General features: G+C 37.7%; 2 protein-coding genes across 2 annotated transcripts; one reads left to right on the top strand and one right to left on the bottom strand.

Moving 5' to 3' along the window:
* Positions 1-4224: 4224 nt before the first annotated feature.
* Positions 4225-5163, top strand: LOC139021047 (olfactory receptor 13D1-like). Its single transcript, XM_070431208.1, has one exon. The coding sequence runs from the start codon at positions 4225-4227 to the stop codon at positions 5161-5163; it is 939 nt and encodes a 312-aa protein (XP_070287309.1).
* A 5622-nt stretch (positions 5164-10785) lies between these two features.
* On the bottom strand, positions 10786-11745 carry LOC139020455 (olfactory receptor 13F1-like). Its single transcript, XM_070430095.1, has one exon. It carries the CDS (start codon positions 11743-11745, stop codon positions 10786-10788), a length of 960 nt encoding a protein of 319 aa, XP_070286196.1.
* Between the last annotated feature and the right edge of the window lie 874 nt (positions 11746-12619).

The raw sequence follows: 12619 nt of genomic DNA, 5'->3' as shown, positions 1-12619 counted from the left end.
TTTGTTTTATTATACGTTTATAAATTAGTAAACATTGTGGTATAGTGGAAAAATGGGAGCTTGGGGATCATATAAATAAGGGTTTAAATCATAATTATAGTATTTGTCAACTATAAGATATTTATAATTGTACTTAACTTTTAAAAATCAAATTAGTTTCTTCACAGGTAAAATTTTAAGATAATATTTGGGCTACTTTGAAGGTTAAATAATAAAAATTATATGAAGTGCTTCATACTAGAACCTCACATGTCAATTATTCTTCTCTTTGTGAACTAAAACAGTACATCTTTCCTTGTGGCATATTAAATAAAGATTAGAGTTTTCAAAATCTATAAATTGAGAGTTGGAAAATCCATTAATCTTTGTGTAGTATCATCACTGGTCTTAATTGATCTTTTTAGAAAAGTTGGAGAGGATAACTGAGAACTGAGAGTGCAGATGGTATGTATTTTTCATTGAAAAAATCTTAGTACTTTACAAACTAGATCTTAAATAACAAAGTCAATTTAAAAAATAAAAAAAAAAAAACAAAGAAAGTTAGAGGTTCTTCTGAAAGCTAGAGTTTGACTTCTGGCTTGGATTAAAAAAAAAAAAGGTCACAAACTTTCGTAGGTCTATTACAACACTGAAACGGTGCCTGGATGAAGTCCCAGCATTAAACCACAGAATGGTGATTTCTTATAAAAGACTAGAGGTTGGGAGAGAGGGATTGGAGGATGGCTAGGATCCAGGCCAGTTCAGCCTTTACAAATAAGAACTTCATCTCTTATGGACAATTTTTTTCTTGGAATCAATGGTCTGAAATCTCTTTTTATAACATATGATTAAGTCAAGAGCTCAAGTTTTCTTGGTGTACCTCCTAAAAACAATAAACAGTGTTACCTGGAGGATTTTCAGGGTAGGGATTATAACTGTACTAGGTCCATCAGAAATAGTGTGTTCCTATCAATAACTGGACACCAGTATAATCAAGCTCACTGTATTAGGTCTCTAGACACCTAAGACAATCAACATTTCTTATGGTGTTTTAACATTATGTCTGAGTTCATCTTCCTAACATAATTGGATACCTGCTTCAGTGTTTTTCTCTTTTTTATTCTAGTTTTTATTTTATGCACATCTATTTTAGAATTTGGGTAATTCAGAAAAGCAGAAAAAAATATCTCTAAGATAACCATTAATGTTTTGGATATTTCTTTCTAATCTATCTAGGTTATCTTGGTTGAAGTTTTGGTTTTATAGGCAATGCTATAATTGTTATTTGTTTCTTAATCATTTTAACATAATTCAAGCATCATTTTTGTATTCCTCACAAATGTTATATTAATAGGTGCATAATGATCCATCAAATAAATGTACTAAGATTTTCTAACAATTACTTTAGCATTAACCAAGAATAAAACCTGTTTAACAAAAATAATATCTAATAATGGCAAAGAACTAGAAAAAAATTGAATTATCTAATATACAGATCTCATGGAAAGTAACTTAGTAGAAACTATCAAAAAATCTTAAAAATCTTCATTCCCTCGTTCCCAGAAATCCATTTTAGGGAAGTAAACATAAGTGGAGAAAATATTTCAGACAATGATATTCAACAGAGTGTTTGTCGATTGCTTCTTAAAAGTCACACTAGCATTATAAGAGTAATGAAAATAACTTCCTTTATACTGCCTAATACCCCTTTTCCCCCACTTGAAAGCATTAAAGCAGATTGGTGGTCTCTCTTATAAAGATTTGCAAGTGATTCTTTTCCAGCAACTATCTCAGGGCTGTTAGAATAGCAAATGCACACCATAATTCTTCTCTGCAATTTCCAAATAGTAATAAATTTTTAGGAGATGTTTCTAAGAAAGAAGAGAGGGCATTTTTATCTGATTCACATGTTGTCTGAAAAATCTTCAGGACAGACCCAAAACAACTGATGTTCCTTCAAAGCTTCTACAAGAATTTTATTGCTAGATTCAGAGTAAGTTGACATCCGCACATAAAGGAAATCAAATTCCAATCTTTTTGTTTTACATTGCACACTAAGTATTTGATAAAAACTGATGAAGACAATGTTGATGATGAAGATAATAGTGGAATAATTAAAGTAACAGAATAATGTAAATTTAGAAATGATGTTAGGATTATGCAGTCCTATCTTCTCATTATAATGTTGAAGAAAATAGGATTTTAATTTGTGAAACAATTTCTATTAGCTTTACAAATAGCTTTTCAATGTATTTTCTACTCAAAGTTGCCATTCTATTACAAAATATTAGTATATTACATTACATTACACTAGAGTTTATGGTGTGATAGAGTTTGCTATGCTTAACAATTCTTGGGTTTTCTTTTCTCTCTCATTGACTAGGAATATTACATTTTTTATAATTTTTTGCAGTACATCAGGAGTTATATAATTGTGATCTGGTTATTGGAAGCTGGGCAAAAAATTAAAGCAAATTGAAGTATATGCTGGCCTACCCAACCCTTCCTACCCTCTTTGAAATGTGTGCCTACTGAGTAGGGTGCAGCTTGATTTGGATTAGAGGTCTCATTTCCATAGCCAACATGTATATAGACATTCCATTATGCTGATTAATACGTCTCACCATTATAAGCTGGAGTTTTTATGGAAAGTAGCATAACATGTTCAATTTAATATACCAGAAACACAGCCATTGTCTGAAAATACTAAGTAGAAACTAATACATTGTATCAATTTTCCCCCCTCTAGGGATATTTTTATTTATTTATTTTTTAAATATATTTTATTGATTTTTTACAGAGAGGAAGGGAGAGGGATAGAGAGTTAGAAACATCAATGAGAGAGAAACATCGATCAGCTGCCTCCTACACACCCCCCACTGGGGTTGTGCCCGCAACCAAGGTACATGCCCTTGACCAGAATCGAACCTGGGACCTTTTAGTCCGCAGGCCGACGCTCTATCCACTGAGCCAAACCAGTTAGGGCAACTAGGGATATTTTTAAAGTGACGCAAAATACCTTGAGGATGAAGAGATGTCTTCAAAATTATGTTCTTTAATGTATTTGCTATAAAGAAGGTCATCTACTAATATCTATTCTTTCATTTTTTTCAAATTAAAGTTATTTGCTCCATGTTTTATGGTACACAACTCAGGTGCTTGAGCTAACCTCAAATTCCTGTTTTGAAAAAATATTGATCCAAATCACAAATTCAACACATGGAAGAGTAACAACTTTTATATGGGCAGAAATAAAAAAAAATTGTATGCAATTTGGTTGTAGAGCTAAAATCTAAAGAGCACAAAATTTATTGCTACACACTAACACAGAAGTCTCACATCCAACTCTCCCAAAGTGTCAGTTTTGCATTGTCTACTATTCAGTTCTACAAACAATTAAAGCACCAATGGCATTCTGCAAAGGTTGTGGAGAGAGATGGTCTACAAGGCCTTACTATTCAGGTGAGTTCTGCAGAGAATCAGCATCTAGGAACGTGTTAATAAATGCAGATCTTAGAAGCCACATCAGGCCCACTGGTTCAGAATCTTTTACAAGGATTCTCTATGTGATTCACCTGCACTGACAGTTGGACGCACTCCACTAGACAGGTAGCTCTCTTCCTCAGCTGCACATTAGAATCATCTGGAGTGTACTAGTTAAAAACATGCCTGATTCTCACTCCTTAGACAATTTACATAATTTGGGGACAGTAATAAGCATTTAGTTAAAAGGGGGGGGGTATAGTAAGAAAATTAAAATTTGAATAAAAAGTATGTTTTTATATACATTTCACTTAATATATATATATGTATATATATATATATATATATATATAGCCTCTATGAATTTTATTTTCCTTAGAGAATTATAGTAATGATAAAATAAGTATAATGTATGAACATATTTGTAAATTATAAAACCCTAAACCAACTGTATTTTCAAAATCAAATAGATATTTTTAACAGGTTAGACATGCTCTTTCCAAAATACTAATATTTAAAATGGGGCCAGAATAGAATCAGAAACCTGTGTTTTTAATAAGCTATCAATGTAATTATTTCATGTCTTCAATCCCCTGCCTTATAAGCTAGAAGAGGAATCAGAAAAGCTGAACTCACAGCTGTTACCACTATCCAGCTAGTGCTGATACTTGTTGCCCCTCCTAAATGATCTCTCACTTCATATGTGAATACAGTACAGACTCATTAGATTAACTTGTAGTTTTCTCTGGATTACTCCAGGAAATGGAAAGGACCAATTGGACAGAGATCGAGTTCATTCTGCAGGGACTTTCTGAGTACCCGAGAGCTGAAAAACTTCTTTTTGCAACATGCTTGGTGATGTACCTGGTGATCCTTTTGGGGAACGGCACCTTGGTCATCCTAACTCTCCTGGATTCCCGCCTCCACACGCCCATGTACTTCTTCCTTGGTAATCTTTCCTTCCTAGACATTTGGTATACATCCTCCTTTATCCCCTCAATGTTGATACACTTCCTATCAAAGAAAAAAACCATCTCCTTCACTAGATGTGTGGTGCAGATGTCTGTCTCCTACAGTATGGGGTCCACAGAGTGTGTGCTCCTAGCAGTGATGGCATACGATCGGTTTGTGGCCATTTGCAACCCTCTGAGATACCCCATCATCATGAGCAAGGCACTTTGTATTCAGATGGCTGCTCTCGCCTGGATATTGGGCTTTTTCAACTCACTGACAGAAACTATTCTTGCAATACAGTTGCCCTTTTGTGGAAAAAATGTCATTAATCATTTTGCTTGTGAAATATTGGCCTTTGTCAAGCTGGCTTGCACAGATATTTCCTTGAATGAGATTACTATAATGTTGGGTAATGTAATATTTTTGTTTACTCCATTACTGTTGATTTGTATCTCCTACATTTTCATCCTTTCTACTGTACTAAGAATCAATTCAAGAGAAGGAAGAAAAAAGGCCTTTTCCACCTGCTCAGCCCACATAACAGTGGTGACTGTGTTTTATGGGACAATCCTCTTCATGTATATGAAGCCAAAGTCCAAAGATTCTGCTTTTAACAAATTAATTGCCCTCTTCTATGGAGTAGTAACACCCATGCTCAATCCTATCATCTACAGCCTGAGGAATACAGAGGTGCAAGAAGCTCTGAGAAAATTGGTGAGTAGACACTGGTTCTGGAGGAAAGGATGAGAAACACACATCTTTGAAGTCATGCACAAAACAAGCTCATAGATTGGAGGCAAAGGTTTTTAATACAAATGCAACAAAAGAAAAGTTATATGTAGAGTCACAAAATTTAAGAGTTGGAAATAAATTTCAAAATAATAATCTACCTACATCTTTTTATGAAAATGACAAAAATGTAGGGACAACTGGCCTAAGAAGTAAGATTAAACTTTTAAAAATAAGGAAAAAATGAAATTGAGTTTTTTCTAAGAAAATCCAGTACATATGTCTACTTAATAAAACACATATTTTCCATTCCCCTTTTTGAAAGAACTATTTGAGTTCATGTTTTTCTGTCTGTAATTGGTTACTGGTTTTGAATTTATTTTCTCACTTGATTGTCACAAACAACCTCATGATATGGGCATTGCTGTATCCATCTTCCAAATGAAGTCACCAAAGCACAGAGAGGTCAAAATCAGTTTTCCAAAGTCACACTTCTAGGAAGTAAAAAAGTTGGCATTCAATCCTGAGTTCTTTGGTTGTAAAGTCCATGGTTTTCATAACACCATATCACTACTCCTGCTGCAGTAGTTACTAGATTGACAGGCATTGACATGTAAATGAGAAAGAGATTTTTTTCTACAAGTTTTTACTTTGTTAGCAGGAATATGTAGATAATTAGAATAATATTGTGATTTTAATTGAGAATCAGGTTATCATATATCTTATTTTATTATACTAATGAGGATTCAGTGGAAAGGAGGATACACAGGATTTTTTTAATTAATATGCATTCCCATTTGAACATTGCTCTTTACTTTGTTCACAAACCTTATTATTTGTCATGACACCCCTATTACTTCTTCAATTCAGAGGTAGTCTATGTGTTAACATTAAAAGGCATTTTTTACTAGAGGCCTGGTGCACGAAATTCGTGCATGGGGGCGGGGGTGGTCCCCTCAGCTCAGCCTGCACCCTCTCCAATCCGAGACCCCTCGGGAGATGTCCGACTGCCGGTTTGGGATCAGGCCTAAACTGGCAGTCGGACATCCCTCTCACAATCCTGGACCGCTGGCTCCTAATCGCTCACCTGCCTGATCGCCCCTCACTGCCTCTAACTGAGCAACAGCCTGATCGCCACTAACTGCTCCCCCTGTCGGCCTGGTTGCCTCTAACTGCCCCCCACTGCTGGCCAGGTCGCTCCCAACTGCACATCCCCCCAACTGCACCCCCCCCTCCCCGCCGCTGGCCTAGTTGCCTCTTACTGCCCCCCCTGCCAGCCTGGTCGCACCCAACTGCCCCCCCTGCTGACCTGGTCACCATCAACTGCCCCCCCCACCCCCGCCAGCCTGGTCGCCCCTCATGGCACCCCTGCTAGCCTGGTCACCCCATGCAGCCTGCTTGTTCAGTCGTTTGGTCATCCCTCACTAACCCCCCTGCCAGCCTGGTTGCCCCATGCAGCCTGCTGTTCAGTCATTTGGTCATCCCTCACTAACCCCCCTGCCTGCCTGGTCATAGGCAGCCATCTTGTGAGGGTGTGAGGGTTAATTTTCATATTACCTCTTTATTATATAGGATACCATTAACCTTGACTCCAATATCACTTTTTCACTGTATTTTTGTAGTGCTAACCCCATCTTGCTATTTAATGTATTAAAATAAAAATTATGAAGTATAAAAAATCTAGTCATAAGATAGTCTTCCTGACATTTTGGAAGATTGAATTTGCAGTTCCTTAAGAATGAATCTGAGACACCATGGGCAGAAAAGGCGCCCATAGCTCCGGCCTCGCTTCCCTTTGTCAAACCCACCCCAGCTCCTGCAACACAAATGCCCAGCACATCAGGGTTTGTGGGGTACAATCCATACAGTCATCTCGCCTACAACAACTATAGAATGGGAGGGAACCCGGGCACCAACAGCCAGGTCATGGCATCTTCTGGTATTACAATTCCAAAACCCCAAGCCACCAGATAAGCCGTTGATGCCCCACATGAGGTATAGAAGAAAGGTCTGGGACCACGTAAAGGCTTCCAACCCTGACCTAAAGCTGTGGGAGATTGGCAAGATTACTGGTAGCATGTGGTGAGATCTCATTGATGAAGAAAAACAAGAATATTTAAATGAATATGAAGTAGAAAAGATAGAATACAATGAATCTAATTCCCCCACGTATCTTGCTTACACAAGTGCAAAAAGTCATGCAGAAGCTGCTTTAGAGGAAGAAAGTCGACAGAGGCAGTCTCACATGGAGAACCTTCCATGAGCATTCAGCCTGCTGAAGATCTGGATGATTATGATGATGGCTTTTCAATGAAGCATACAGCCACCGCTCATTTCCAGAGAAACCACCGCCTCATCAGTGAAATCCTTAGTGAAAGTGTGGTGCCATACATTTGGTCAGTTGTCACAACAGCTAAAATGCAGATCTTCACTAGCAAAAACTAGAAGCTGAACTTCTTCAAGTAGATGAGCAACATCAGGAAAAGAAGAGGAAATTCCCGGAGAGCACAGATTCATTTAACAATGAACTTAAAATGTTGTGTGGTTTAAAAATAGAAGTGGGGCCAGAACCGGTTTGGCTCAGTGGATAGAGCGTCAGCCTGCAGACTGAAGGGTCCCAGGTTCGACTGCGGTTAAGGGCATGTACCTTGGTTGCGGGCACATCCCCAGTGGGAGGTGTGCAGGAGGCAGCTGATCGATATTTCTCTCTCATCGATGTTTCTAACTTTCTGTCCCTCTCCTTTCCTCTCTGTAGAAAATCAATAAAACATTTTTTTAAAAAATAAATAAATAAATAAATAAATAAAATAAAAATAGAAGTGGATATGGAAAAAAAAACTGCAGCTGAAATCACACAGGCAGAGGAACAGGCTCGCAAAAGGCAGAAGGAAAGGGAGAAGGGGGCAGCAGAGCAAGCTGAACACAGAGCAGTATTGTTCCTGAGGAAGAACAAGCAGCAAATGAGACTGAAGAAAAGAAAGAAGATGAGAACATTCCAATGGATATAAAGGAGACACATCTTGAAGAAACGTTGGAAAGCCAGCATACTGGTGAAGAAGGCGCGTCTACTCCTGAGGACAAGGAGAGTGGATGGGAGGGCGGTGGACAGTATGACCGAGGAAGGAACCAGTGATAGTAACACTAGCTTGGAGAGCAACTGTGCAACAGTGGAGGAGCCACCACCAAATCCCATACTAGAAGATGAGAAAAAAATACAAATGTTGCCTTGTTTTATGTATTCTACATCCTTTTGTAAATGAAAAAAAAATGTTATTTTAGTTTAAGAAAAAATACTAGTCATAGGCAATAAAAGAATGAGAGATTTATGGCGATCTAGTGTGTGTGCTACTGAAGTTGATTCAAATCAGGCAGAGCAAACCACAAGACTAATGCCTATGATCCTGTCAGAGCCTTAAGAGATCTTCACAAGTAAAGCCCTCATAAGCTTATAGATATTTGTTGAAGTCAGTTTCAGAAAAGTACCCACTTGGAGATAGTAAACCCAAGGCCAAATAACAAAAAAAGTTAAAAGGGATGCAAGCCTTATTTAGGAAGGCTCCTGAAAGAAACAGAGGTTTGTGAGTCCCATAGATCATATTCACCCTACCCTTATGCAGGCAGTAAAGGTAAAATCTCTGAGGTAGAGTAAGTGAATATGACTAGTTGGAATTAAATAAGCTTTAAGTCATATCACTGTGTTTGCTGTTGCTTACATTTACTGCCACTCTCCTTTCTATTAGCTCCACTCTCTCATCCTTCTATTAAAGATTAGCATTGGATAATGATTGGTCAGTCCACTGACCCCAACCTATCTACCTGTCTTGCAGTTGCCACCCTTTAAACAGACCAGATAAACCTTTTACTCACATGCCATAGAGTTAATCCCAGAACATCTCCCGTCCTTTTCTTCTACACCAATGGGCAGCCCTCAGCCTGGATCTAAACCAGGGGTCCTCAAACTTTTTAAACAGGGGGCCAGTTCACTGTCCCTCAGACCGTTGGAGGGCCGGACTATAGTTTAAAAAAAACAACGATGAACAAATTCCTATGCACACTGCACATATCTTATTTTGAAGTAAAAAAACAAAATGGGAACAAATACAATATTTGTATTTGCATGTGGCCCGCGGGCCGTAGTTTGAGGACCCCTGATCTAAACCATCACAACAATCCTACTGACTCTGGTGACAACCCCATGATAAAAAGCAAATAAGTTTCGCACATTAACCTCGCATTTAGTCATCTGGTTCAGAGGGGATCTACGATACTATGAAAGCTGCTGAGTGTACATTTTTTAAAGTCCTCGAATATTGTGGTATATATAATAAGATATATTCATAAATTTCAGTAATTTACACCAATTTAGTGGGTTTGGGGTATTGTAAATTCTCTAATATAGATACCATGTCTTTTCTGTCTAAGTACTGATGGGTTTATTTATACCCGTGGATTTAAGGAACCAGGTGTCAGGAAAAAGCACACACACATGCACAAAAGAGTGTTAATAGTTTCCCTGAAATACCCTATAGCTTCTTGGAATTCACAAAATAATGTCAGCACTCTAAGACCACATACCACTAAACTATTTTTCTTCCAGATTGTCACTCTTCTACCCCACTTCAAGATATATTTGTGCATACCTTTTACATTTGTACACAGACATTCACATCACACACACACCTGTCTGCATGAACAAACATACCTACACATCTAAAACACAGCCACACATTTGGAGAATATAAAATTATTTCCATTAAATTTAGCTATGCTGAAAAATAGGTTGTATTCATTTGCTAACTGCCATAACAAAATACCAGACATTTGGTGTCTTAAACAACAGAAATTTATTTGCTCGCGCCTTCTTCACCAGTATGCTGGCTTTCCAACGTTTCTTCAAGATGTGTCTCCTTTATATCCATTGGAATGTTCTCATCTTCTTTCTTTTCTTCAGTCTCATTTGCTGCTTGTTCTTCCAGGCTAGAAGTCCAGGTTTTATTTCTTCTGAGGTCTCTCCTTGGCTTGCAGATAGCTGCCTTCTCCTATGCCCTTTCCTCTGTGTGTGAGCAAACCTGGTGTATCAATGTGTGCCTAAATTTCTTCTTAGAACAACACAACTCAGGTTGTAGGAGGGCCAAAACTAAGCCTCATTTTAACTTAATCACCTCTATAAAGAGCATATCTTCAAATGCAGATACATTCTGTGGTACGTGGAGGTTAGAGCTTCAACATGAGAGTTTTAGAGGAAAACAATTCAGCCTAAACTAGAGGTTAATCATAAAATAGCTTTGAAAATCTACAAGTTATTATATTTGTATGTTACATGTACATAATTTTGAATACTCAGTATACTAACTTTTAATGCTTATTTCAAAGTTATATTTATACAATATAACCCAGCGCAAAAACTGAAAATTTTCATCATGAGACTTATTTGTATAAGACTTTAGATATGTTTATTTAAAATACATCTATATTAAAAATAAATAAATAAAATACATCTATATTGTCTTAGAGTCTCAGTGGTTGGTCAAGAAAGAGACTTGGGAAATCACATATCTCATTTAAAACGAGAGCCTTCCCCCATTATCCCAATGTTCTGGTGTGTATTGACCACTATATATCCCTTAACGTTTATTGATATTATTTGTTACTATGGATTAAAAGAGCACAAAGAGAGTCCCTAACTAGCAATTTTCTCACAGCCGCTTTTACCTCTTTGTTTCGTAAACTATAAATGATAGGATTCAACATGGGAGTTAACCCAGTATATACTAAAGCCATAAATTTATCGATTTCTTGTGAATCTACAGCTGAGGGCTTCAGGTACATGGAGAGAGCTGTCCCATAGAACAAAACCACCACAGTTAGGTGGGCTGCACATGTTGAAAAAGCTTTGCTTCGACCATCCACTGAGGTGATTCTTAGGATGTTGGAGAGAATAAACGCATAAGAGATACAAATGAGAAGCATCGGCACAGGAAGAAGAAGTACGCTGATCACCAGCATGATTAACTGCACTGTGGAAGTGTCCACACAAACCAGTTTCAGGACAGCCAGAATTTCACAAGTGAAATGATCGATGATGTTCTTTCCACAGAGAGACTGATGCAGCACAGACACAGTTTCCACCAGGGAGGTGAGGCAGCCTGCCACCCAGGAGCCAGATGCAATCTGCACACAGACCCTCTTGTTCATGACGATGGGGTATCTCAAGGGGTTGCAGATGGCTACATAGCGGTCAAAGGCCATCATGGACAGGAGCACGCACTCAGTGGAGCCCATGGCAAGAGAGACGTACATCTGAGTGGCACATCCTGAGAAGGAGATGGTGTTCTTCCCTGAAACAAAGTTTGCCAGCATTGGAACAAGAGCAGAAGAAGTGTACCAGATGTCCAGAAAGGAGAGGTTGCTGAGGAAGAAGTACATGGGTGTGTGGAGGCGGGAATCCAGGATGGTGACGGCGATCAGAACAATATTACCCAACAAAGTGACCAAGTACATCAGCGAGCACAGCACAATTATGGTGATTTCAACTTTGGGGTAGTGAGTAAACCCCAGAAAAATAAAACTTGAAATGACTGTTGAATTTGTCTTGACCATTTTATTCCTTCTTGTTCATCTGTCATAGTGAATAAAAGTATACATTGTATATACTTAAAATTTTAAACTCTACCAACTTTTAAGGGTTTTTTCTTAGGGGTACTTTAAGTGAATCATGATCCTGGCAATACCTATTTATTTATTCATTCATTTAACATGTACCGAACACACTATAAGTCACTGAAGATCTAAAGCTACTCCCAGGCAACTCACAATAAAATATAAAACACACTCAAGTAAATAAACAGTTATAATGAAATGACATAAATATGCCCCAGGGTACTAGGCAAACATGAAGAATCATAATTCTATTTTGGGAGTGCTGCTCAGTGAGACAGTTTGAGAATTAGTTTAATAAGAAGGTGTATTGGACCTACTCAAGATAAGGACTAGGAGAGATTTCTGGGCAAAGAAAAATATTTTATAAAAGCTGCAACAAGAAAATATTTGGTTGCATTTCATAAAGCTGCAAATTGTGTAATATATTGGATGGATATGATACACACTACAGGATATAAATAGAAGATAGAAAAGAGTCCACTCACTGTAACACTAACTGATTTCTCTCTTCGAGAAGGCATTTTTTGTGTATGGAATAATCATGAACCTATACTTTCTTAGAAAGAAAATAATTTTACCCAACAAGTAAGTATTTTATAATGCAAATCAAATTACTTACAATATATTTCACAATTCATCACATATGGCAACACGCTTAAAAACTACTTTCCTACAACATAGAGCTCAAATGAAATCAGTCACAAACACACAAGCCTCACATGCCCATCATTGCCTACTTCTCCAACCTCATCTCCCAATACTCCACCTCCTTACTCTGGTCTGAGACAACAACCAGCTTACCAGCCATTTTATA

The sequence above is a fragment of the Myotis yumanensis genome, unplaced genomic scaffold, assembly GCF_028538775.1.
Source record: "Myotis yumanensis isolate MYYU_CA2020_CCGP unplaced genomic scaffold, mMyoYum1.0.hap1 SCAF_12, whole genome shotgun sequence".
NCBI classification, from domain to species: Eukaryota; Metazoa; Chordata; class Mammalia; order Chiroptera; family Vespertilionidae; genus Myotis; species Myotis yumanensis.
This window is presented reverse-complemented; position numbering and strand designations above follow the sequence as displayed.

Excerpts from the sequence above, each read along its gene's own strand:
- LOC139020455 (XM_070430095.1), bottom strand. The coding sequence starts at position 11,745 with ATGGTCAAGACAAATTCAACAGTCATTTCAAGTTTTATTTTTCTGGGG.
- LOC139021047 (XM_070431208.1), top strand. The coding sequence starts at position 4,225 with ATGGAAAGGACCAATTGGACAGAGATCGAGTTCATTCTGCAGGGACTT.